This window comes from Miniopterus schreibersii (assembly GCF_964146895.1).
Source record: "Miniopterus schreibersii genome assembly, chromosome: 10".
NCBI classification, from domain to species: domain Eukaryota; kingdom Metazoa; phylum Chordata; class Mammalia; order Chiroptera; family Miniopteridae; genus Miniopterus; species Miniopterus schreibersii.
In genome coordinates this window covers 31,807,149-31,835,000 of record NC_138110.1, presented here as the reverse complement: position 1 = coordinate 31,835,000, position 27,852 = coordinate 31,807,149, and the positions used below count along the sequence as shown (strand labels likewise).

Here is a 27,852-nt window from a genome sequence, read left to right as displayed (position 1 = left end):
TACATTCTCACAAATCTCATGTAATAATTAGATGCTGCTGTGTACTTCCCCTGCTGCTCCTCCGCCTGTCGAACTTCATTCTAGTGGAGATCACACCTGACATCGCGAGTGTGGTAGGGCTTCCGTCTCCCACATCCTTGCAGCCGAATTCATTCCTGCTGATTCTGCCCTAGTATGACTCCCCAAAGCAACAAGTAGTAGGAGAAAAAAGAAATCAGCTCAGCTCAGAAGAGAGGCTTTTATTATAAATGCAACTTTAAAGCCCTGTAATAACTGATGACACAAAAAGCCTTCCACTTTTACATCAAAAAAAGCCTTTGACTTTTTTTGGTAACGTTTTCTCTCTCAGATTAATTTCATGCATATTTTTAATTAGGTAGAAATAGGGTAGCTTTTCCCCTCTTTAATGTCCATATGATTCCATATAGCCTTGATTACAACTTTATTAGACAGTCTCTAATTTTTTACACACATTTTGATACAATTTTTAGAAAAAAGTGTCAAGTAATTGTTTCAAGAGGTGGGCTTTGAACCCAAGGACACAGACAATGGTGTGGTGTGGGACTGGGGAGGGGTTTGGGGTGGGGTAGAAGGGGTCAATGGGGAGAAAAAGGGGCATCTGTAATATTTTGAACAATAAAAAAAAGAGAAGTGGGCTTTGAAACCAAGGTCGTTTAAGTGTGCAGACAAAAGCTTATTACATCATCCTTTACATGTTTTTACTATTTTATTCATTTTTAATACTTGGTTCTTGCAATGTACTGAAAATTAATCCATGTCCAGATCTTAGAACTTTTCATTCATTTATTCAACAGGGATTTAGTATCTACTGTGTGCAAATCATTGTGCTAGGTTTGTCTCATTTGACTGCTTCTGATAATGATACTTTCACAACACTTAATGCATCGTTTCCCAGACTGTATTCTGTAGGACACTTGTTCCATGAGGTATTGATAATATTTGTGTGAGAGGATTACAGGGATAAAAAGTTTGGGAAATACTGAATGATATATGTATTCTTATGGGTTTAAAATAAATTCTAAAATATCAGAGAGTACTTGTAATAACCATGTTTAGTAAATACAGGCTGTATTTATTGGCCTATTCTAAATGAACATAGAATCATTTTCCTTTTGGAAAGGTTACAGATTAAAATTAAAATTACCTATTAGAATTTCTATTTTGCAAAGCCCAGTTTGAGAAATATTGTCATATTGCAGCTTTGGAAACAGCATTCAAAAAGTATTGGCTAAGTTGTCTTTAGTATATTGTTGGTCCTATCTCTCTTACTGATTCTCTCTCAGGCACCCTCTTTTATTTTTATATCTAACTTTGTGCTTATAGAATTACATTTTCTCTTATGGATAAAACTTGAGTCATACCCTCAGATCAGAGGATCACTGATAACCCTCTTATATATAGTTTATATGTATAGTTTATATAGTTCATCTGCTAATTACTTTTTCGCTATTGCATTCGACTCCTGGTTGGACTCTCATTGCCTAGGTTGGCTTTGCTCTAGGGACCCTTTTGATTGGTTACATTGGGCACACCAGCTAACATAGTATATTCCATGAAGTGTTCACCTAAATAATTATACACCACTGGGTCGATATTAGCACATACACAATACAGATCTTCTTGAAACACGTTCTTTCCTCGCATCTATGATGCTATCTGCTCTGATTTTCTTCCTACCTCCGATTGCTTTTGCTTAGTCTTCCTAACAGCATTGTCTGTCCATCCCTTCTATGTTGGTGTTCCTCAGGACTCCGCTTTAAGTCATTCTCTCTTTTGATAATTCTTCCTGTGTGTTATCATCCATATCCATGTCTTCAAGTATACTTTCTTTGCTAATAATTCCTATTTTTCTCTGTTCAGTCCCACCATCACTGTGAGCTTCTTGCCCTAGCCTGGGTTACTGATTAGACCGTCTTTTTTTGCATGCTCTCAGTATCCTTATATTGGCATATCCAAAGAAAAAACTATCATTTCTTTGTCCAAAACACTGTTCCAATCTTGTGCCTTTTCCTGTCCTGATGTCTGCTACCAGCACCTACCCAATTATACAGGCCTTATTATTTGGACTCATCTTTTATGCCTTTATTGTGTTCATCACTCACACACATGCTCACTCAGCCCCATCGATTCTGGTTCCCGTACCTCTCTTGAATGATATGCATCTGTACTCCCACTGCCTGAATACCTTTCATCCTTTGTTCCTTGGCCCTTTCTTGGTGCTTCATGACAGGAGTCCCTGTCTCTAGTCTTGCTTATGTCCAGGGCATCCTCTGTGCTACATGCAGAATGACATATCTAAGACATCTGCGTGGAATTATAATCAACATTTCAGCCTTAACTGGTTCAAAACCAAACTTCTTCCTCCCCTAGTCTTCTCCATTTTAATAAATAACAATTTTATTGAATTTATTGGGATGACATTGGTTCACAAAACTGTACAGGTTTCAAGTGTATGTACATCTCAACAAAGCACCATCTGCACACTGCATCCTGCGCCCCTGGCCCAAGCAAAGCCTCTTTCGGCCCGCATTTACCCCACTTTGCCTTAACTGCCAAGGCCAAGTCTTTGGTGTCATCCTTGTGTGCTGTCTTTCTCTCGTACCACACACCCAGTCCATCCTCAAGTTCTGTTGGCTCAACTTTCAGAATATAGTCAGAATCCAAACATTTCTCACCACCTGTCCTGCCGTCACCCTATTCCAAGCTACTATCATCTTTTTTTTTCTGGAGTTTTGCAATAACTACATACCCATGTCCCTGGTAAGTCTTTATCTCCTGAAACTATGCTGTTCAATACAGTAGCTACTAGTCACCAGAGGCTATTTGTCGAGCAATAGAAATGTAGCTGATCTGAATTGAGATGTGTTATAAAAATACACACTGGATATTGAAAAATTAGTATACAAAGAGAATGAAAAATATCTCATTAACTATTTCATATTGATTATATGTTGAAACAACATTTTGGATAGGTTGGATTAAAAGTAAAGTAGAAGTAATTTCACATATTTCTTTTTACTGTTTCAATGTGATTACTAGAAAAATTTAAATCAGTTATGTGGCTCACACTGACATTGCTTTCGGACAGCACTACTCCAGAGTCGTCTTTAAACACAGTAGTCAGAGCAGTTCCTGTAAAATGTCAGGTCTTTTCAGTTGTCAGCCCCAAGTCCTGTGAAGGCTTCCCAGCTAACTCAGGGGGGGAAAGCCAGTCTTTCCATTGGGCTACAAGGCCTGGCATGATCCTGTCCCCTCAGTCCCTGTCCCTCCCACGCTCTAAGGTCCTTCCAGCTCTTAGGACCTCCTTGCAGGCCCTGCCTGAGGACCTCTGCATTTATATCCCTTTCTTCACTTAGCCCTCTCTTCCCCAGATGGCTATATGCCTCACTTCTTTTATTTTTTTAATTCTCACCCGAGGATATATTTTTTTATTTGTTTTAGAGGGAGAGGAAGAGAGAGTGAGAAACACCAATGTGAGAGAGAAATAGCGATTGGTTGCCTCCCTTACGCGCCCTGAACCAGGGTTCAAACCCGCAACCCTGGTATGTGCCCTGACCAGGAATCGAACCAGCAACCTTTGGCCTACAGGATGGCGCTCCAGGCAGCCGAGCCCCCTGGCCAGGCCTGCGTGCCTCCCTCCCTCCCTTCCTTCAGGCGTCTGCTCCAGTGTCCCTTAGCATCAGTGCGCATTAGCGGGGCCCGTCCTTAACACCATGGCCCAAGCAGCCGCCGGCTTATCCACGCACACTCAGCGTGAACCTTCCCATCGTGGATTCGCATCACTTTGAGTGGCTCCTCTTGGCCTGTAGAGGAAGCCCAAAGTGTGTAGTAAATCCAGGCATCCCGTTATCATTTAGCCGCTTTCTTACTCTCCAGCCCACTTCTTACTGTTCCTCTAAGCAGCCCGCTTGCCATGCATTCTGAATCACTCACAGGAAACCCAAGAGAGGAAAAAAGTGAAAAAGAATATGGGAGAGGGGTAAAGGATTTTAGGAAATGTAGTTATGTCCTTGTACAGAATTAACATTCATCCAACTTTAAACATTGGATGGTATGCAAGTAGCAACATTTTAACCATTTGAGTTCCACTGACATTCATCCCATAAAATGTATATTAATATAATTAATACTAAAGGCCAATGATACATTCACCCACAGTTTAATTTTTTGTAAAAGGATCTCTATATGAATAAGTTCCCCTTTACCTATAGTTATTCTCCTCTGTAGTCATTAGTATGATCAGCTTTTTTCTCCTAATTTAAAAGGAGGCATACTTATCAATAACTTCATTAGACATTTCATTATTAGAGAGAGAGGGGGGAGTTTTTAGAATGAATGTTTCTATTATGGGTAATTCAGAGAAACAAGAATTTATAGCTCAGTGATAAATAAATAAACAAACCTTTCAGAAATGTTTATTGCTCCAGCTCATTAAAATGTTATGTCTCTCGGACAGTATTTCTTAAAGGCCATAAAATTCATAGTGTACTTTAAAAGTTTTATTGGCATCTATTTCCTAAGTCTAATTTAGCCCTAGTGTTTAATTGTGCTGTCTCCTACAGGCTAGAAATCTGGCTGTTAATATTATTTTTCTGTTTTAAAAGACAAACATTTTCCTCCAGGGCTAGCTTCCATATTCTTGAATGTATTTATTTCACACTGCCTTGCATTTTCGTGTGCTGAGATCGTGAGACACTGTCAGAGTTAATCTGGAACTGGTATTTCTTTGTGTCTTAAAATTATGCTGAAATTTCAATTAATAACTAATCATGCCCTTGGCCTGGCAGAATACACAAAACTAAAATCCAGCTTATCAGCTCCGGGAGTTAAATTTTAAATGTTTCACTACACAAAGCAAGGACAGTGCAATAAACATTTATTGAGTGCCTGCAATATATTAGGCACTGCGTGGACTACAGAGGTTTAGGAGGCACCATACGTATCCTCAAGTGCAGGAAATTCTAACCTCCTCCGGCATGCCATGTATAAATGCGCTTCATTGCTAACAAATACCTTTACCTTTTCAGGGAGCTCGCCTTCCACCTACTAGTCTATTTAAAATCTGTGCAATGAGAATACCTCTTCCTCTTTAGTCTTCCTAAGTGGAGCTGCTTTTTCTCAATACTCCCAAGCCACAAAGACAAATAGAGTCAATATTCACAGAAAATCTCAGACTGGCTGGAAGCATATCATTCAGTTGGACCATCTTCTCATCTTTACTGCGTTTGCTAGACATCCTTGATAATAGTCCTCGAAGACTTCTACTCAGGCTCGGCTGCCCTTTTCATTCACCCTATCTCCCAGAATCAGCCTGAGGATGTTTAGTGTCTCCTGAAATACTCTTCCAATGTCTTTACCTCTCAGGGTTGAAGCCCTTCACCCCATCCAGAGAATCTCTCAGATTTGCCGCCTTTTACCATCTTTTAGGGACATATTCCATTTGTATCTCTTCCTCTCCATTCCATTTTTTTTCATAGCTAATAAAGCCATCTTTTCAGACTTTGCCCAGGTTTAAACCGTTTCGGTAGTTTCTGTTACCTAAAGCAGTGATTCTCACCTTCCCCGCATCGTGGAGCACATTGAACAAGGCCATAAACATACCAGGTAAATTGAGGGGGAAATTTGGACCTGGATGCCACTAACCTTGGGCCTCATGCTGACTCAAGCTCTGCCTCAGGTTTGCCTTATAGTGTCTTCACTGGGCCACCCCCACAGAAAGGATTAAAGTCTACACTTCTTAGATTTGGTGACTCAGGATATGCGAGTTTTTAAAAAATTAGTGTATTTGAGGAAACAGGTTAGTAGCATGTAGTTGCACGTATTTCAATCTTTGTTGTATACCTGATTTTGTGTGCATCCAAAGAGGTGAGAGAAGTAGAAGGGGAGGGGTACAGGGATACATATGATAGTGTGGGTATACTTGTTTAATATATTTCAGAGCTTTTTGTTGTCTAAACTTCTGACAGCAAAGGAATCCGAGTGATCAGACCAGATTTCTTTAGTTTTCATGCACCTTAGAAGATTTCATTTAAAAAGCCTAATCTAAAGGGGTAAGCAAATGTCGATGTTTAATTTGGTACAATTTAAGGCATACTAGAATAATAATCATATAAAACTTATTTTGATTAAACCACACACGTTCGTTATACTCACCACCAATAAAGGGAATGCCAGTAAGTTTTTCCTGTAAATTGATGTATTCTGTCATCATCGCAGCCGCTGTACCAGGCGCGCTTTTCGTCCTGGGAGAGTTGTCTTCTGCTGGGTCCCTCTCCTCGCTCCCTCCTACCTGCACCCTCCCTCGCACATGCCCCGTTTTCGCTTCTTTCCTGCATGCTTTTGCTTTGAATTCTGCTTGATGGAATCTTGTTTTTGTCGGCTTATTTCCTAGATGGGAAGTGATGGAATTTTACGCCTCAGTACTTCAGCTCTAAATAATGAATTCTTTGCATATGCAGCACAAGGATGGAAACAGCGACTGGCAGAAGGTAAATTTCTATTTTCCGTTTTTATTTGACGCATTTGAGCACACATGCTGTACTGAGCTTTGCACCTTTCTCTGGTTTCCAAGTCTTTTTACCCCCTGAAGAGTACTTTAATTTAGTAAAAATTCGCATGTTATTCCAAGTGAATTCACCAATTCTTTTGTTATATTTGGCATTTTTGGTATCCGATATTTTTGAAAAAAGCATGATGTTACCTGGGACATAATAAAAAAATCTTGATATAGCAAAATTTGGGGGACATTGTTCATTTTAATTACTTGTTTGACGTATATATGCTATTAATGTCCTGGGGCATAAGGGATCTTCTTTTAATACTTTCTTCCGTTAAAACCACCACTTCACCTTATCCTTCCTTTAGTCACCAAGCTTCTTGAAAGACTAAAAAATACCCAGAGCTACCCCATTTTACTCCCTTACCCACTCACCTTGTTACAGTTGGGTGTAACCCCACTCTACACAATTGAAATAATCTCTCCTAGAAAATACTGATGACTTTCTAATGGCAAAGTCCAGTTTCTCCTTCTCAGTCCTTACATTTCGTGTCCCTTCTCCAATTTCTCCTTTGCTCTTTATCCCATCCAATTGGAACCATCTACTGTAGAAATTCATAATATATTTAAAATCTCTTCCTAACGCTGCGTTTCTGACAGCCATTGCTCACCTTCCTTCAGGATCTCCTATTCTTTCATCAGCAGGTCAATGCTAACGTCTCCACTGTTCTCTTTCCTGCTATTTTCTTTTGTAACTTACACATAATTCCCTAAACAGCCTCCTTCACCTTGGCCTCAACTATGGTTCATATGCCAAAAACGTCCCAATCTGGTCCTCGCTCCTCTTTCCTACTCCTCCGTGTTCTGTTCCAAGTGGCTCCTGGGTCTCCCTCACTGATATCAGGCACCTGGAAACCTAAATGCCAGTGTTAAACCCGCTGTCCTCCCTTTAATAGCCACCATTCCTCTGCCCTCTCGAGCTTAATGTCATCACTGTCCCCTCCCAGCCCCTCACTTTGAAGCCTCGATGGTGTCTCTGAACCGCTTCCTTCTGCGGGGCCTGTCTGGCCCTGAAGCGCTGGTTGCGCTGCGAGTCAGAATCCTCTCCGTGGTCCCCTAGCAGCTGGCCTGACTATAAGGTCCATCTCTCATTTATGACATTTAGTGGGCTCCTGGGTGGAGTCCTTCAGTTTCTTCACCCCCTTTCCTGCTGCTTATTTGGCTGTATTTCTCCCTCATTGGACACCTCCTGTCCCACCTTCTGTGTCTTGTAGGACAAATTCAGAACTCTCTTTAGAGCACACGTTGGGTCATTGGCCTCAGCCTTCCTTTCCTGTCCCACCTGATCCTGCATTCTTCTCATAATTGGCCACTCAAAAGAACATAAACATACATATTCATATCTCTGTGCCTTCTGAGTTAATTACTTTATAAAAGCTTCATCATCTTTCAGAAGCTAACACAAGAATCAGTTCCTGTATGTGGCTTTCTCTAATTGATTTAGGCAGAATTAAGTGTTTCCCCTTGTATGTTTTTACTACATAAATCCTTATACAGGGCTTCTGACATTATAGTCCCCTGTATGCCTTTTCTCTCAGCAGACAGACTTCATTAAGGACAGTGCATACACTCTTCCATTCACAGCCCCGAGCATGCAGTACATTTGCTAAATGCTTTAAAGTTCATCTGTGACTAAATGACTGTTTAAGTGATCATAAAAAGAGAAGCCGTAGAAATATTATCAGTACTCAGCTTTTAGTTTTCAACATCCATAAAAGTTTACTCAAATTAATTACATGTTGTCTTTATTAATTGGCAAAGGATCTGACCACTTTCACTCAACATATAAGCATTTTTTTTCTAGGAGAGTTTACTCCAGAAATGCAATTGCGGATAAGGCAAGAAATTGAGAAGGAAAAGAAAACAGAACCTTGGAAAGAAAAATTCTTTGAAAGGTTTTATGGAGAAAAGTAAGTGCTAGAGCATTTTTTTTCTCATTTCTCTTAGAAGGAAATGAAAATGTAATTCTCTGCTTCACACAGCACTCTCATATGCTGTAAAACTTAATAAACCTGTGATAAAAGGCAATAGTCCCTCCGTGTAAGAAACTGCGGGTAAAATTATAGTGGCATATCAGCACTTAAATTATTAAAAATGCGTTTTCAAGGGTTTATAACTTGTCCATGAAAATTCACTTTGGACTGAAAACAGCATGAAAGCCTATAGAAGTCAATTTTGGCTTTCTTAACTGGATTTTAGTAAAAATCTCCTGTTATTATTTTTTTTAATCCTACTATTTTTATTAATGAATACTTTAGAGCTAAGTAGTTTTAGACACATTTAATTCTCACATTTTTTTCCAAAACTGTTGACCATGCATATATATATCTTTAGCGATTATTTTGGGGAGAGCTTGAGGTGTTACCCTTTACTCTATCCATCTTCCTCTTTGGGTGTAACCAGTTTTTAACTTATTATTTTTATTTGCATTTATTTCTTTTTAAAATAATATCAGCCACACATTAGTGTGGTAGTGACTGAACAAAATGGAAAGTGCTTCTCCATTGCTTCACAGTTGGCGGGGACATACTCTAGCTGGGCAGAATCAAAGTCTCAGAGTCAGATCCCTAGGAAAGAAGTGGGGAGCAGGAAGCTGACAATTGACAGTCACTCGAGATCCTCCTTAGTAGAGGAGTTTGAGCTTTAACGCCCATGTACACAATTAATGCTTGAAAGTTGTTTTGTGTAAAAGATACTGAGGCGGTACAGATAACAAAACCTGTAGCATTTGATCTAATTTCACCCCCCCCCCCCCCCAGTAAGTGGAGAAAAAGCATCAGAAGGAGCCTCCCCTGAGTGCTCTTCATGAATAGGAATCACATGACTAACAGGCTCCTTACCCAGGGGCGGCCGGCTTGGTGAATTGTCCCAAAGCAGTGCTCTTGAGTAGGAAGGCTTGTTTTCAGTTGCTGTCCTGGGACCTTGGATTCATAAATGTATTTAAGCAAAAGTAAAAGAAGATAATTATCATCTTTTATTCAAAAATTAAAAATGTGGCACTCTAGTTATATGCCTTCATCTATAGTCTCTAACAGTATTACTGAAGCCTGGCTGTATCAGATCCTCATTGGAGCTTTAAAAATTAGATGCAGATTTCCAGAATGCACCCCAAACATACAGATAGGGAATCTCCAGGAGCTGAGCCCACCCCCACCTTTTTTCTGACAAAGGGAATGTTGGGAGCACTCTTTTCAGTAATGGCAGAAGCATAACTGAGGTAGTTACCTCCAACACACTGGTCCTGAATTATTATTGAGTGTTGGGCCCATTCTTTTATTAATCCAACAGTATTTATCCAGCATCTCCTCTGTGTCACACATTAGCCTAGCTGCCAGAGGTACAGTGATCTGTAGGGCTTCCTGGGCTCTGCCCTCAGAAAGCCTGCCTTCTGGAGACCGTGCATTACAGGTAGCTTTCCTTCATTCATCAAATAATCATTGAGTATACTCTGGCTATGATGTGTTTCTAAGAGTTTTGCAAGTATTATTTCACTTAATTCTCCCCCAAATCCTGTAAGGTGGATATCATTATTATTCTGATATTTTAAAAAATGGTGGCCAAAACGGAGGGACAGTGAAACTTAATTATGGCTGAGTAAGTGGCTCAGTGTCTTAATCCTGCAAATTCTTCTCAGAAAAATTCACACACATTTTTTTACATGAAATTTGGGGCTTCACAGACTCCCATAGATTGATTAGGTTAAAGGTCCCTGCCCTAGAGGATGGCAGCTATAATACTGTGAGTAAATATGACTCCCCATCTCCACCTCTGATCTGCGAATGAATACAAACAGTTCTTTTTAACTTAACCCCTTTCCTGCTGTAGTTTTTCCATAGAGTTTGTCTCCTAAAGTCACTGGACTTCTTGCTTGTTTTGTTCTGTCTTTGATTTCATAGTGGATGACAGTTATATTTTGGTCATTTCATTGACTGCCCTTCTAATTTTGTTACTTTTAGGTTACCCACATTTTCCCAGTTTCCTAGCATCATATTGTTTTCAGTTGACTGACACCATGTGCCTTTTCATTGCTCTAAGTTTTTTCAAAAATGGTGCCATCCAGATTCACCTCTAGTTAAGATCTGTCTGATTTCATTCTTGCTTTTGGTTTGGGGTCTTTATTATGGTTCTTATTGGCTTACTCTGCTTGTAATATAGTGCTGTTGTATTGTTTTAGTTACTTAGAAATCACCCACGTATATGCTAACTCAGAATGATAAGAGTCGGTCTGTTGATTTGCAGAATTTAAGTCATTCCACACACAAGTATAATCTAGCAGAATCAACTCTTATTACCCCAAATATGTTTGTTGTTATTTAGTGAGATTTCTGGAGGGCAGGGTTTTCCTTGGTGTGGTTATGTTGTGTGCTGTAAACATCTTCCTTCTATGCCTTATGCCATTTTAAATCTATTTTCCCATGAAAATAATAAAATGTTGACATAAGCATATTTTATACAGTGCTGTTTTCTATATAATATATCTCATACACATATATGTGATAATATTGAATATATTTAATAATATTTTTAATAACCAACCAACAGAAATTTGGCTGCCAGTGAATAGATTCTACACTTAATCTAGTATCTGCTTGACCTAGCCCCCAGAGACCTTATTTCCAGTTGATAATTCTGCTTTAAATTTATCTGTAATGTAGTTATTCTGTTCCTCTCAGTATAGTTATAAATTATAGCTTAGTTTGAACCCATCTTAGGGAAAGTTGAAAAGAGTCTAATTAGGAAAGCAGCATCTTCTATCTTCTTTTCAGAACCTTCTGAGTTTTAGTAAAGAAGGCAATGATCAAACACCCAAAAAGTGTATTCAATTTCATTTCGCTTTCATTTTGAGAATTTAATTTAAGTAAAAAGTTGAAGACTTCACTGAGGTATTTTCCTGCACTGATATTATTATAGCTGTATTTCAAATATATTTCTTCCTCTGGAAAAGTTCTCTTTTCTGCTTATCTTTGTAATTGCCAGTAGTGCTCTAATTTAACTGCATTTAGAACATAATATTCCTCTGCCAGCTGATGCTGATATTGTAGCTTAGTATGACAGGAAATAGTGATTTACAGTATCTTTGATTATAATTCTGATTTACTTTGCCTTATGACCTGAACATTAGGATGAATCTTAACTTTTTTATGGAATATTTTTACTGTAAGAGATTTACCTGAAAGAATTTGTGTTGCCTCACACAAATGTAATCTAACAGAATCAACTCTGATGACCCCAAATATGTTTGTTATTCTCTAGTGAGATTTCCATTTTGTCTTAGGTTAGACACTTAGATCCTGAAATCAGGTGATTGGACAACACCTCTTTTATTGGTTTAAGAGAACTTAATCTTCGGAAGTCATTTCAGTTTCAAGATTTTACAGCATACCCATTTTCCATTGGTCCTAATTATTTGGTTATGTTGCATCCTTTGAAGGCTGTTATTTTCTATTGTAGTAACAGGTTTCTACTTTATAACTTAAAAAATTGTAGATCTTACACATTTTTTGCTTTTCTGCCTGTATTTTCTAATCTTATGTAGTATGTAATTTTCTTATTCTTTTTTACTAACAGGTGGTAAGGTTCATACCTCTTTGCTTATAGAATAAAATCTACACCTTTCTTAAGTAGAAATAGTTATGATTATAAAGTAAGTAGAAAAACCAGTAATTATAAACTAATTTATGTAAGATAAGCATGTTACTTAGTGATTATAACATTAATTTGATGCATTTACTTTTATTGAATATTGTATTTGTGAGAGATCCAAGTTGTACCTTCCCAGTTTTGTGGTTGAACAACAATTTAATGTTTCTAATTTCTGTTCAGGTTGGGCATGTCAAGAGAGGAATCTACAGAGCTCACTGCTGGACCAAACAATGATGGAGCTGAAAGCAGTTCTTCCTGTGGGACCTCTAGTCTTCCAGGTCTTTCTTCACAGACTCCCTTGGAAGAACAACAGCCCAAAAGCATGAAAAGTCCATCTTCTCCAGAGCCTGATTTCTGTGCTGCTCTCTGCACTATGGTAGATGTTGGTAAAGATGTAATGGCAGAATCAGAATCAGAGGATATCTTGATATCTGAAGAATCTGTGATTCAGGAGGAAATTGCAGAAGAGGTAGAGACAAGTATCTGTGAATGCCAGGATGAAAATCATAAGACAATACCTGAATTTTCTGAGGAGTCTGAAATTCCAGCCAGTGCTCATGAAGAGCCCCAAATAGCACTTCCTGAAGATAACTTGGAATCTTGTGTTATAATGAATGATGTTTTAGAAACTTTGCCTCATATTGAAGTTAAGGTGGAGGAGAAATCAGAATCTCCCCAGGAAGAAATGTCAGTTGTTATTGATCAACTAGAAGTCTGTGACTCTCTTGTTCCTTCCACTTCCTCTGTGACTCACGTCAATGACACAGAACATAAGGAGCCAGAAACTGTAATAGAGACCAATACTCCAAAAATGAGAACAGGGTCATCTCCTTTAGAAGGCCAGTTTCCAAATGAAGGAGTTGCTGTAGATATGGAGCTACAGAGTGATCCTGATGAACAGCTTTCTGAAAATGCTTGCATCTCTGAAACGTCCTTCTCTTCTGAGAGCCCAGAGGGAGCCTGTAGCAGCATGCCATCCCCAGGGGGGGAGACCCAGTCTACTTCAGAAGAATCATGTACTCCCGCCTCCCTTGAGACCACGTTTTGTTCTGAGGTGTCCAGCACTGAAAATGCAGACAAATATAATCAGAGAAATCCCACCGACGAAAACCGTCATGAGTCCCTGATGTCAGAAATATCTCCAGTATCCACTTCACCTGAAATATCAGAAGCATCGCTAATGTCCAATTTACCTTTAACCTCTGACGCGTCCCCAGTATCAAATTTACCTTTAACGTCAGAAGCATCACCCATGTCTGATTTACCTTTGACATCAGAAACTTCTTCAGTGTCTTCCATGCTTCTCACATCTGAGACCACTTTTACATCCAGTTTGCCATTACCTTCAGAAACATCTCCAATTTCTAATTCTTCCATGAATGAAAGAATGGTGCATCAGCAAAGAAAGTCACCTTCCGTGTCCGAAGAACCAGTCTCCCCACGGAAAGATGAAGGTCCTGCCCCTGCCAAGCCCCTGGGAGAGAGCCTTCTCTCTCAGCAGAAGAGTCTATCAAATGCTCCTGAACCCATCAAAATGGGCTCTTCTTCCATTGCTCCTGAAGCATTTTCATCTGAAGAACTACACAGCAGCAAGACCCTGACTCAGCAGCCTTGTAAATCACATGTTGAAACGGAGACGCCCTATCCTGCTCCCATTCCAGAACTTCCTTCTACAGAAATCATAAAAGTTAAAAATCATAATGTCCTGCAAAGAACAGAAAAGAAAGGGGTGTCTTCACCATTGGAATTATCTGTCTTTTCTGAAGAGACAGAGAGTAAAGGAAACGAGCTTCCATCAGGTAAATCACAGGACAAGCAGTATGTCTCACCAGTGGAGAAGGCTTCCTTTCCGGAAGGCTCTAGAAATAAAACACACAAGCCAGGGAGCTCCCAGAATCGGTTGGAGACCCAGTATACTTCCAAGTCGTCAGAGCCATCCAAGTCACCCGATGGCATGAGAAATGAAAGTAGAGAATCCGAGATATCAAAGAGGAAAACCGCAGAGCAGCACAGCTTTGGGATCTGTAAGGAAAAGAGGGCGAGGATGGAAGATGCTCAGTCAGCCCGGAACGTAGCCTCTGGCAGCCCCCCCGAGAAGGAGCAGCCTCCACGAGAGGAACCCAGGGTCCCACCTCTCAAGGTATGGTCTTTTAAAAAGAGAAGAAAAGAAAAAAAATGCAGTTCCATAGATAGGCTTTTCCTATTTAGATACTTAATGTTTCAAAAATAAATTAGGTTTTCTTCCTTCCAGATTTTATATAGCAGTTGGCAATCTAATATTACCAGTGTAATATTAAATGTTCCTTTTTAAGACTTTGCATTGAGCTCATATATGTATTTAGACCTCAGCATTTAAGGAAAAAGAAATGAGGAGGGAGAACAGGCCCTGGAGTTGCCCACAGGCCACTGAGATACAGGGTCTTTGGGGGATTCCAAAGTTTAGGACAGAGACCTAAATAGACTTGGGAAAATTTGAAAGCTAATTCAGTGACCTCTAAAAGTTCAGAAGGACTAGAGAAAGAAGTCAGAAGTTAGAGGTATTCACTAAAAAGATGAAGGTACATATTTTCCCTTCATTCATTTTCCAACAATCATTGAACACCACCATTGCCTAGCAGAGAGGGACCTGGCTTATGGAAGAGCCTCATTAAATATGTCTTAAACAAATCAATGAAATTTCTCTGTAAACCCTGAAGGGAAATGCTGTGGATATATAGGCATACAAATCCTATTTTTTTTACTTCCAAGATAGTAAAAGAGGTATTTAACTTCACACAAAAAATGAAGCCTGTAGACAAACATTGCTATTTAAATATTTTCTTTTGATCCCAGTAGATTTTAACTCTGGGAAAACAAGCCTTTTATATAAATTGGCTCTGCCTAATAAACTGAAAATTAAGTTTAATTCAAAAGAAACTCTGTTTAATAAAAAAAGAAATTCCACCCACTATAATTTAAACTTATTTGGTGCTTTTATCTGAGTCCATTTATATTGTCCTACAATAAAATGGATTATTCCATCATAGGATTGGTCCAGAATTATAAACACACTCAAGCTTTGTTTTTCTTAATCTCTTTCTCTTTATTTTGCTGTGCTCTGACACCTTTTTATATATGACTCATGATCTCCATAAGGTTGACTTTTAAGAGTGTGGTTGTAGTTACTGTTTAATAAAGCAGTCCCTAGTAATGAGATTCTAGAGACGTAAAAGGTGAATATAAAACACTGCTGTGTGTTTTAATTTCTGAGGCAATGGAAAGAAAAATATAAGAATGCTTTCCGTAAGAGATATTATTAAACATCAGTCAAATATTTTGGCCAAAAGCCTATTTTCAAAGTGATACACACCTTATGTAAAGATAGATAAATAGGTAGATACTATATTTAATGTTTGCTTGGCCTTGAGGTCTTAAGTATATTTTGGCGTTATTTTGTAAATGTTTTTAATTTTTTAAACTATGGGAAATATGGAAGAGGAAAAATTGAATCCCCTCTCTGAATTTACCTTTTCTTTGGAGAGAGACATTACAAGTTTGAAAATGAAAAATGAGGTAGCTCAGGAAGATAATTCCATCTACCAAAGTTCCACAGTCGAATTGCAAATTGATATGATCCTGTAGTATGTGTCAAGTGTTTATAATGTAAATATACATATATTAAGAAGAGAGAGAGGTTTTCTAAGAAAGGTTTTTTTAGAGGGGGGAAAAGAGGAAGTGTAGTGCATGTTGACAGCTCTGAACAGGGAGCCCAAATACTCTCCTTGGGGTTCAGTGTTATATGGCCCCAAGGCAGTCTACTTTACCTCCAGTTTTTTTAAGGGTAAAATGAGACTTTAGCCAGATCCCTCCCAGCTCTACAAATCTATGACTCTTAAGAATATTCTTAGTGAGTAGAGCATCTCAGGCATTGCTATGGTATGTTGTTTGTCAGGTCTTGTTGTTTGTCATGATTGGTAATGACTGCGAGCCTCTTAATTAGCATGAGCAGGTGAACAGTGTGGATTTGGACGTTTACGAAATTTAGCAAATTGTGGATTACCAGTATCAAAAGAAACTGCCCAACCTACACTTCCTTTTAGAGCCAAAAAACCAGAGTTCTGTCTTTATAACAGTCCTGTGAAGGAAATAGACAGGAAATAACGAGTCTCATTTTACATCTGAGTGTACAACCTTCTTGTGTATGCTTATTACATATGTATAAGGCAGCATGCTAAGTGATACAAAGACACATACAAACAAGTATACATACATAGAATCTCTGGCTCCGGAGGCTGTTGGAGACACTGAAGGACACAGTGGTTTGCCTAGCATCCCAAAGTTTCTTTGAATAAAATCAGGATGACAGTTCTCATCTCCTGACCCCTTGGCTAGAGCTTTTTGTGTGTGTGTCAAATTAAGACAGATAAATTCAAGTAGAGTTAAGGTCCCAGATTTTCATGCCAGCAAGGGAGATAATTTGAAAGCTAAATATCTCTGAGTCTTTTTAGCTAACCTCGTTTTAAGACGCATGGACTTTTGTTTCCATTTATATGGGACATTAAAAAGATGTTTGATTTCCATGCCAAATGAAGTCACCGGTTGCTGTTTTTCATAGCGTAAAAACAGAGATTAAAATTTTTAATTTTCACATTCATGTTGCATTTCATGTTCCTTTGTACCCTAATGGCCCATTCTGGGGATTCAGGTGTAGTTCACGCCACGTTATGAGAAGACACAGCTACTCCTCTTCTTTGCATTGTTACTTGCCATGTGTTTCCTCTGTGATCATGGACCAAGCACTTTATCTTTCCATTTTCCCTTCTTGTAGATCCAGCTTTCCAAAATCGGGCCACCTTTCATTATCAAGAGCCAGCCAGTCTCCAAACCAGAGTCTCGAGCCTCCCCTAGCACGTCGGTCAGTGGCGGGAGGAACACGGGAGCCAGGACCCTCGCAGATATCAAGGCTCGAGCCCAGCAAGCAAGGGCCCAGCGAGAGGCAGCAGCGGCCGCTGCTGTGGCTGCAGCCGCGAGCATCGTCTCTGGAGCCATGGGGAGCCCAGGAGAGGGGGTGAAGGCGAGAACCCTGGCACACATCAAAGAGCAGACGAAGGCGAAGCTCTTCGCCAAGCATCAGGCCCGAGCCCACCTCTTCCAGAACACGAAAGAGCCCCGGTTGCCTCCGCTTGCCTCGAAGGAAGGCCCTCCAGGCTTAGAAGTTCCTTCTACCCCTGAAACAAAAATTGAAGGTTCAACCGGTGTCATTATTGTCAACCCCAACTGCAGATCTCCCAGCAACAAATCTGTGCACCTCCGGGAGACCACCACTGTATTGCAGTCGTGTCTTAACCCAACTAAACTTCCAGAAACTGCCACGGACCTATCTGTGCATAGTTCTGATGAAAATGTACCCGTGTCCCATTTATCTGAGAAAATTGTTTCATCTACCTCTTCTGAAAACAGCAGTGTGCCCGTGCTTTTTAGTAAAACTTCCATCCCTGTGTCTGTTTGCAGCACTGCTATGTCGGGAGCAATTAAAGAACATCCTTTTGTGAGTTCTGTTGATAAATCCTCTGTTCTAATGTCTGTCGATAGTACAAACACTACAATTTCTGCTTGTAATATAAGCATGTTAAAAACCATCCAGGGAACTGACACTCCATGCATAGCCATTATACCAAAATGTGTTGAAAGCACCCCCACTCCCGCCGCTACCGAGGGCGCCAGCATATCAAGCTCCGTGGATGACAAGCAGCTGCTTGTCTCGAGCAGCAGTGCTGGTAACTTGGTCTCCAATCAGTACACCTCTGTGCCAACTCCCTCCATTGCAAATAACTTGCCCAACCATCTCTCCACTAGTTCTGTCTTGATTCCCCCAGCGGGAATTACTAACAGGTTTCCTCCTGAGAAGATAGCCATGCCTGGGAGTGAGGAGCAGGCCACTGTGTCCCTGGGGACCACTGTGAGAGCAGCCCTCAGCTGCAGGGATTCAGTAGCCGTCACAGACACTCTGGTTGCACGCCCACCCATCGCAATGTTTACTGGAAGCATGCTAACAATAAACTCTTACGATAGTCCTCCCAAGTTAAGTGCTGAAAGCTCGGACAAAACTTCAGGGCCTCGAAACAGGGCAGACAGTTCTGGGAAACCTCAGCAACCTTCGGGGGGCTTTGCACCAGCAGCCATAAACAGGTCGATTCCATGCAAAGTTATCGTCGACCACAGCACCACTCTGACCTCCACTTTGTCTCTGACGGTCTCCATTGAAAGTGCAGAAGCCAGCTTGGACATCCAGAGCAGGTCGGTGAGGACAGAAGCAGTCATGCAGCCCATGGCATGTCCTCAGGTGTCTGTCATTAGCAGGCCCGAGCCCGTTGCGAATGAAAGCATAGATCACGGTTCTAGCTTCATTACTGCTCCTGCGGCAAAACAAGACTGTAAAATGATGCAGGCCCCCTGCACAGGTCTCCGAGAAGTACCCCTGGTTGTTCCAGATAAATTAAATGAGGTGGCTGCTCCTAGTAGTAGCTTTGCTGAGCAGGCACGTGGCCCGGCCACTTTCAAAAGCGAAGCAGACACAACCTGTGGCAATCAGTATAACCCAGGCAACCGGATTTGCTGGAACGATGAGGGCATGAGGAACACAGGACAGCCTCTGGTTAGCCACTCGGGTTCAAGTAAACAGAAAGAGTATCTGGAGCAGGGCTGTCCAAAGGCTGTCAAAACTGAACATGCCGGCTACTCGCACCTGTCAGAACTTCACCCCAGGAATCTCATAACAAGTGTCACTCTCCCTGTGAAATCCGAACCTCATGAAGTGGACAAGGGCTTTAGAATGGACACGGAGGACTTCCCTGGCCCTGAGCTGCCACCTCCGGCCACAGAGGCAGGCCCTAGTGAGCAACAGACGCAGAGCGTGAAGGCTCCCACCTCTGGTCCCATGGAAGAGGTGATTTCGTTAGCTACAGACACCCTGAAAAGAGTTCCCAATGCAGGGAGCTCAAGCTGTCGTCTGTCATCTGTGGAGGCGAACAATCCACTGGTGACACAGTTACTACAGGGCAACCTGCCTTTGGAAAAAGTGTTGCCTCAGCCCAGATTGGGAGCCAAGCTTGAAATTAACAGGCTTCCTCTGCCTCTTCAAACTACCTCAGCGGGTAAAACAGCACCAGAGAGGAATGTTGTAGAAATGCCGTCCAGCTCTCCAAACCCAGATGGGAAGGGCTACTTGGCAGGTACTCTTGTACCACTCCAAATGCGAAAGAGAGAAAACCACCCCAAAAAGAGAGTGGCCAGGACTGTGGGGGAGCACACTCAAGTTAAATGTGAACCGGGGAGATTGTTGGTGGAGCCAGATGTTAAAGGCGTGCCTTGTGTCATCAACTCGGGCCTGAGTCAGCTAGGACACAGCCAGCCCTTTAAGCAAGAGTGGCTGAGCAAGCACGCCATGCAGAACCGGATCGTGCACAGCCCCGAGGTCAAACAGCAAAAGCGGCTGCTCCCCTCCTGTAGCTTCCAGCAGAACCTGTTTCACGTGGACAAGAATGGCAGCTTCCACCCCGACGCTGGTACCTCGCACAGACAGTTTTACCAAATGCCGATGGCTGCCAGGGGCCCCGTCCCGACTGCGGCAATGCTGCAGGCCTCTGCCAAGGCCCCAGTGGGCTGTAATGCGTTTGCCTTCAGTAGGCATCTGGAACAAAAGGGACTGGGAGAGGTGGGCCTTTCTCCAGCTCCTCACCAGCTAAGGTTAGCCAACATGCTATCCCCCAACATGCCCATTAAAGAAGGCGACGAGGTGGGAGGGGCTGCACACGCAATGCCAAACAAAGCACTAGGGCATCCTCCGCCCCCCCCACCGCCGCCCCCTCCACCCTTGGCTCTGCCCCCGCCTCCCCCCCCCCCACCTCCACTACCTCCACCTCTTCCTAATGCAGAAGTCCCAGCTGATCAAAAACAACCTCCAGTTACCATGGAAACCACTAAGAGACTTAGCTGGCCACAGTCCACAGGCATATGTAGCAATATAAAATCGGAACCTATTTCTTTTGAAGAAGGTTTAGGCAGCAGCTGCGAACTGGGCATGAAACAAGTTTCCTATGACCAGAATGAAATGAAAGAACAGTTAAAAGCATTTGCGCTAAAAAATGCAGATTTCTCTTCCTATTTGCTTTCTGAGCCACAAAAGCCTTTTACCCAATTAGCTGCTCAGAAAATGCAGGTGCAGCAACAACAGCAGCTCTGTGGAAATTATCCAACAATACACTTCGGTAGCACGAGCTTCAAAAGGGCAGCCTCTGCGATTGAAAAGTCCATCGGGATTTTGGGAAGCGGCTCCAGTCCTGCCACGGGCCTGCCTGGCCCGAACGCTCAGATGCCCGTTCAGAACTTTGCCGACAGCAGCAACGCGGACGAGTTGGAACTGAAATGCTCTTGCCGGCTGAAAGCCATGATTGTGTGCAAAGGCTGTGGGGCCTTCTGCCACGACGACTGCATAGGTCCTTCAAAACTCTGTGTAGCTTGCCTGGTTGTGCGATAAGAGCTGAGTGAAAGATGCAGTATCCCTTTTCAACACGGAAGAGCCAAATGGTGTCCGCAGCAACAAATTGAATAACTCAGTGCTTTATTTTGTGCTAACTTATTTTACTTTGGAACGGATTATCTTTTTCCTGTGGGATTATTATTTCCTTGTGTTTCCCAGGAAGGGGAGATCGCCTCCAAGTTGCTCAGCAGCATGTCTTATACATATGTAGTTGACATGCCCAGCTTTGGAAAAGTTCTTACCCATGTGTACACAGGTCACTACCCCGTTGGGTTTTGTTTTTTAAAAAAATTCAGGTGTAGATAGGAAAAGGACATTTTTAATTACTTAATACTAACCAGAAATGCAGATGGAGAAAGAGAGTGGTCGAAGTGATTGAAGGTGAGTTATGCATTCTTCCGTCAATTAACCATTACAGCAAGTGTTTTCACAGTCAACTCTTCTGGGCTACCTTTACCCCAGTGAGTAAATCATATTTGGAAAGGGGAATCTGATTTACATGTTTGATTCCTTTACTCATATCACAAAAGATACATTGAAGGAAGTGTGCCATTAATGAACCCCACTGTCCTTACTCTCCGCCTCTTTTCAGAGACTTGCAGAATATCTGCGTCAGCCTTGGACACTGTACACACGTTGTAGTGAAATGTGTCTTCGGCGGGAAATTGCAGTGTGGGCCTCTTGCCCAGTAACCTGGTTCGAGCCCTTTGACACCTGACACTGTAGGATCAGTTGGCCAACAGAGAGCCATAGGCCCAGAGGATTTCAGAGCTTCATGTATGGCCTTTAAGAGCAAGTATTTAAAAAATGCTCGAAAATTCAAAGAAAACCAGAAAAACACTGTGTATGCAAACACGTATAAATGGGTTGATAATGTAAATATTGGTCCATTCTCTCCACTCTCATACAATTACTAGATATTAAAGTTTGGGGGAAAATAATTATAGGCCTATATTGATGACAGTGCATTCTGGCTTCCATCTTTGCAGAGGTTGGCCACCTCTTTTTTTGAAGTGTCATTGATGATAAAAGGGACTATAGAAGGCTGAAGTGTTGACATTTTCTGAACAATTTTTCCCCTCACAATTCACAATCTATATAATTCTATTTTACTCTGAAATAGCCCTTATTTTTAAAATTGTTCCAGGCATTGCATGTTTTGTTTTCTTCCCCTCAGGTGAATTCAGTACATTCTTCATATTTGGGGGAGTGGAACTGCTTTTGAAAAAGGGATACTGCATCTTACAAATATCGTCAGTGTGTATCCAGTGAAGTCTGAGTGTTGAGTATTTGAGCTACATTCCCTGTACTTTGGCCACCCTCATGCCAGAGAACAGCTTTAGTTCAGGAGGCTCTGTTCCCTAAAGCAAGTTCAAAAGCACATGCACATTGTGGGAAGATGAGAGACAACAAAAACCACACCATTTAACTTCCAATTACAGAGCACAAAATGTGGAGTGCCATTAACCCATTGATCGATTGAGGCTGTAGAATTAAAAAAAAAATAATGGGGGAAAATATCATCTGTCCGTGGTGAGACAGATATTTTCACATGGGATCATCCTAAGCAATGTAAACTTTTGACATTCCCTTAAAATACGTCTTAAAAATTAACTGGAATGAACAGAAATTATATTCTGGAAAAGAAAAAACACTTGTGATTTTTTTTTTTATAGTAATCAACTATGGTATATGTTTTTTTTCCCCCTCCATATTTATTATTGTGATGTTGCCAAATTTTGTTAGGTGACAGAGATGTCATTTTTATTAACAAATTGCTGAAAGTGAAAGATACTTTCTCTTAAAAAGCAAGGAAAGCAAAGAAGGGCCTGCCTTTGTGGCTGCAATGTGGTGCTTCAGTACTGTCATTCTGTCTTTCATATTAAAATTAACAAAATTAACTCACCACTGAGAAACATAGCAATGCATGTAACCAGCCCTTCCCAAGGACTGCAGTGTAAGTTCCGGTGGATCCTCGCTTCTCTGCTCCAGTTTGTGTGTAGGTGGCATCCTCGTACTTGGTGTCTCAATGGTCTGCTTGGCTCTGATGTCATCTTGATTCAGAAGATCATGCTCTAATCTCACAGAGGGGCATCCCTAAATATAGACGCTTGCATGCCAACTCCTTCCAAATTCAGTTGCTGCTCTACCAGTGTCAGATACTGTCTACACCAGCAGATTCAAAACTATCATATCAGTAACTGACACAGTGTGGAAAGAAACTCCAGTCTGCAAAACCTTTGCACTCTGTATATGAGTGCAACTGAGGCTGATGTGATTGATTCTGGGCCTGCAAGTTGCTTACTGGGAATAAAGAAGAGTATCCTGTATGTTTTGATTTTTCAGTTAGTAGTTTGGGAGATCAATTGTTGATCGTGCATGGATTCTATTCCCTAGGTCCAAAGAGCATAATTTTTCTATGCCCTTGATTTTTTTTTTTTAATTTTTATTTTTTGGCCCCTGTTTAACTTCCTAATGTTGACATATGGTTTTTATTACTGAGAAATTTGTATCTTTGGGCTAAAAAAAATAATGGAAAGAAAGAAACAAATTCAGAAGTAGAAGGTCCATTTAATATATATACAAAAGCCAGTATGTTTGGATTAGGTAAGTAGGTTCTTAGTTTCCTGATTCCCACAGGTGTCTGCCTATGTGCAAATGGAATATGTTATTTACTACATGGTTATTGTGGTGTAATGTGCAAATTTTAGTGTGTGCATTATCCTGATTCTTGGACACTATGCTCTCCTTATCAGGAATAGAACTTGCACATGTGACATGTACTTTTTTTTTTTTTTTAATCTCTAAGGATGTATTTCCATAAGTAGCACTTTTGGAGCAGGGGAAAGAAGAAAACCTCTATTCCCTAATCCCCCTCCTATGTGATATGCATATGCCTGAGGTGTACAAAGACATTTAGGTAGTTAATGGGCATGTTAATAAGAACGTTCTGATGCAAATTCATTTTCAAAATGAAAATAATGTCCTTCCCCCGAGTGAGAGTAGCAGAAATGTTGGTGAACTGAGCACCATAGTTATAATATTTCTCTGCTAAGGTCTAGTTTGAAAAAGAAAACTTGAAAAACCTCTGAGGTTGAGCCTGGTTGCTATACTTTGTGGTGATATGTGTTTCTAGGATGAGCTATACAAGGTTTAGTTGACTTCCAGACCTTGGATCTTCTTACTCGTTCAAAATAAACCAACAAAAACAAACAAGCTGACGCCTAACGGTTTCGTAAGGCAGTCAGGAGTAAGCGCCTATGTGCCACAGCCCGGTTTCCTTTACGAACACTCATTTCGGAAGAAGTTCCCGCAGCCTCGTTTCCTCCTTGGTCTGGTGAAGTCCCGGGTTAGAGAAGCTGAAGCCAAGGTTAGGGTGGCATCGTCTCTAGTGTCAAGGCCGCGCTGGCTGCGCGCTGGGAGTGAGCCCGCTGACCGTGCAGAGCCCAGAGTCACTATCCGTTTGTGTTTCCAGAGAACAATGTGAAGAGTCCCAGCAAAGGAACTCAGACTGTCAGGGGCCTATGTAGCCAAAATGTCACTGAATATAAAAATCTCGTCGTCTTCAGTCCTCATGCTTTGTCACTGTAAAGCGAACAAAACGCATTTTTACGATAATTTAAAGGAGCTGCTTTTTTATAGCATATACTATTTCGCTTTGTACTATATTTGATAGTTGCAGAATAATTTAGACTGTAGGAAAACTTTGTTGTATTTGTACTGTTCATGAATGTTTCAGAGAAAGTGCTTTACTTGGTTGCCATAATTCTCTTGTACTGCTGTATTTTCCCCCTTGCTTCATGGAAACATAATCCGATTCCTATTTTTCAGTACAGTTTCTTTTTTTTTTTAATGTGTTTGTGTGTTGTTTGTTTTTTTTTTTTTTTTGGTTTTTTTTTTTTGGTCAGTATTCTGAATGTTTACATCTGTTTGACATTAGCCATTTAATGCCTTTTTTTAAAGGCGGTATTACTCTTACAGTGTAACAGGAAAATGTGAAATCGACCCAAACATAACATGCATGACAAACCCAGATTGGGGCGAAGGCCCTCAACATACAGAGACATTTTATATCAGCAAACAGAAAAGTAAAACCCTCCTTCAGTCCTCTACCAAAGAATATATTACTCCCACAGGAAAAACTCAGCAAAGATGTGTAAAATCCTCAGAAGGGGGAGCAGTTGTTCCAGTGAGACTGCTACGATTTAAAACTGTTATGCTTGCTTTGATACCTGACGAAATTTGACTGAGTGCAACAAGCATTTAAACAATTTTTTAGACAGTGTTTTGTTTAGAATTCAGGGATCATGCATTCTTTAATGGTGCTGTTTGTTTTTTATTTCTTCTTTTCTACAAAGAAAAAAAGTGTTGCCTACAAAAGTGACTGCTCACAATACCATAAGTTAAACAAAATGTTTGTCTTTTCATGTTTCTCTGTTTTTCCCTTTCTCAAAATAACAATTTGGGTTTCAATATTAAACTATTCTGGAGAAAATAAAGAAATTAAACATTAAATAATTGTCCTTTTTAATTCTTTTGTGAAATGAAGTTGTTTATCTGGAATGCACTAATAAATACCTTGAAAATTTTACTTAAGAACTATTTATAGGGAAGACAAATACTGTTAAATTAGCCACCCTTCTCCTTGGTGTGGTGAATTGTCAACATGCAGTTATAACTATTAAAACAGTAAAAACTGAACTGAAATCTCTTTGAAATTAACCATATCTACGATGCTTATCATTTAAAAATATATTTGGATCTTCCTGTTTTCATAAAGATCTTGTTAATTATTTATACTAAAAGACATTCAGTTCAAGCAGATTGTTACTTCCATATTTAATTTTAACTTTCAAAATGAATTCTTTCCAAAATTTTTTCTTTTTATTTTTTGTCTCTTTAATATTTTTATCTTAGATTAGATATTATAGCTAGTGTTATTTGAATAAAATGCTTGGAACTGTTAGAACAAAACTGCCTCAGTTATATGTGCATTGGTTAAAAATATGCATATCTTTACAGTAAGATGAATTGGAAGCATTAGACATAATTGGCTGTTAAATCTGAGTCCGTTTTCATCCACACGGAAAATGTTGTCTTTAGCCACCAGATGGCGAAAGAGGATGTTTACTTTTGGAAGAAAAAGAAGAGTAAAACATGCTTCTTACTCCTAAAACTAAATTAGATGATTATAATACTGAAAGTCCAACTCATCCAAGTAAGTCAATGGAAGATAGATACTTCCAAGTTTTACTACGTTATTTTCACTATGATAACATTCCTTTTTTGTTCCATATTTTTTATTAAAATATTTACAAAATATTAATTTTACGTAGCATTATGGGGTGTTTTTGTTTACATTACTCCACAGGCATCATCTATTCAAAAATTTACTAGATAAATTTGAACAGTGCATCATTCTTTAAACTGACATTTATTGAAACTAGTCTGAATGCCTTATATGTTTTAATTCATTTATTCTCATAAAATAGGTACAATTGTATGATATATATGTGTGTGTGTGTGTGTGTGTGTGTATATATATATATATATATATTCCATTCTTAACATACTAATGTGGCCTAATTTGAGTAACAGATGCTCTTAGGATCTAAAGTATTTATTTGTATCCATCATAGTGCTTATCTGAGGACAAGTGGTTTATCCAGAGAGTCATCAATTTTCACATAGATACGTCATTGTCATCAACGGTAAGTATGCTATTTTTAAAGATCCTAGGCTAGCTAGGAGAGTGGTTGATACAACATTTTGGGGCTTCTTTCTGCAAAAAACAATTGAACAGAAATCCTAGAAAGTGTTCCTAACTCCACAAAATTGTTTGAAGACTTTAGTTATAGATTGCCTAGATTTAATATTTCAGATCAAATACAATTATCCACAGTGATATGCAGAAATGAGAAGTTGGAGTAATCCAATGTCATAGCTAATCTGGAAGTCTAAATTGTGCAATAAATCTCTCTTTCTTACAAAAACTTTTATCCAAGTTACCAGTGTAATTAATAACCATACACTTTCATTAAATGGAGGAAGGTCACATGATATGCAAAGTAAAGGCTGATTTTTTTTTTTTAGCCATTTTATTTAAAACAAAGAGTTTTATTTTTCTATTCAGCTATATTAAGTAAGATCCCATTGTGATACCTGACTCTAAGTAAAGCTGGTATTGGAAATATTTAGCAATCCTGCAAAGCATCAGCCAATCCAAACAGATGCTAAACAAATCAGAAGAGATGGCCTTATTACAACAAACCACTGAAGACTGGCTGAATATTCTGTGAACAAAGGAGCTCTTGAATCTGCTCTTATTAATAGTTAGGATTTATACTTGGTATCCATTGTATTTATGGGGAAGTTTTTTTCCGAGGTACTACCTTTTCTCAAGCTAAAATATCCATCTACAACCTCATTTACATTAGTTTTTTTAAGGAAATTGTTTAAAGGTGGCTCAAAGTTGAGATTTAACCCTAACAATAAAATATCCAAGAGTTTCCCCATTTTGCTTTTCCCAAGTACTCTGTTCATTGGACGCTTCCCATAAGTAGCAAACTGTAGGAGCACCAGCTGCTTCAACAGAAGGTCCTGGACACTTGAGGTCACATAGTATCCATCTTATTTTCTGTGGGCTTATCAGAAAGTCTTCATTATTCTATCCTAAGCTTGAAAATGGAAAATAGGTTTTACCTTTGATCCTAACTTAGATCTCTAGTTTCAATTATGGTATTATTTCAGGAAAACACTGTGTTCCAAATTCTTTTTGTTTAATGATGAGGGAACATGGAGGGATTTCAGAGGAGTGCAGAACTGTTACTCTCTTTTCCTTGATTCATTTGTCTTTCAGTATCCAGTTCTGGGTGTAATGTCTTCCAGACACAGGAAAGTGTGCTTGGCCTCAATGACTATAGGAACTGCATAAGCTTATTTTGAATGTTCTTTCTATATAGAAGCTACAACATTGATGCGCGTCCATTTATATAGAAATTTAAAAAAAACAAAACCTGATTTCTTACTGTAATACAAAATTTATTTCCCAATCAGATTATATCTCAAATGAGGAATGAAAAAGTTTGTTGTATGAGTAGGGACAGTTCTCCAT

At 40.0% G+C, this 27,852-nt stretch overlaps 1 protein-coding gene across 5 annotated transcripts in view; it reads left to right on the top strand.

The window, feature by feature from the left end:
- The window catches only part of ASXL3 (ASXL transcriptional regulator 3), a 160,574-nt gene extending 138,039 nt beyond the window's left edge, over nucleotides 1-22,535 (top strand). For 4 of the 5 annotated variants that reach the window (XM_081150242.1, XM_081150239.1, XM_081150238.1 and 1 more), the window contains 4 exons: nucleotides 6,413-6,509; nucleotides 8,382-8,487; nucleotides 12,401-14,360; nucleotides 17,028-22,535. In XM_081150242.1, the coding sequence (XP_081006368.1) occupies nucleotides 6,413-6,509; nucleotides 8,382-8,487; nucleotides 12,401-14,360; nucleotides 17,028-20,735 (5,871 nt within the window). In that variant the 3' untranslated portion in view covers nucleotides 20,736-22,535. The remainder of the gene's footprint in view (nucleotides 1-6,412; nucleotides 6,510-8,381; nucleotides 8,488-12,400; nucleotides 14,361-17,027) is intronic. The other variant, XM_081150241.1, reaches the window with a different exon arrangement.
- The last annotated feature ends 5,317 nt before the right edge of the window (nucleotides 22,536-27,852 follow it).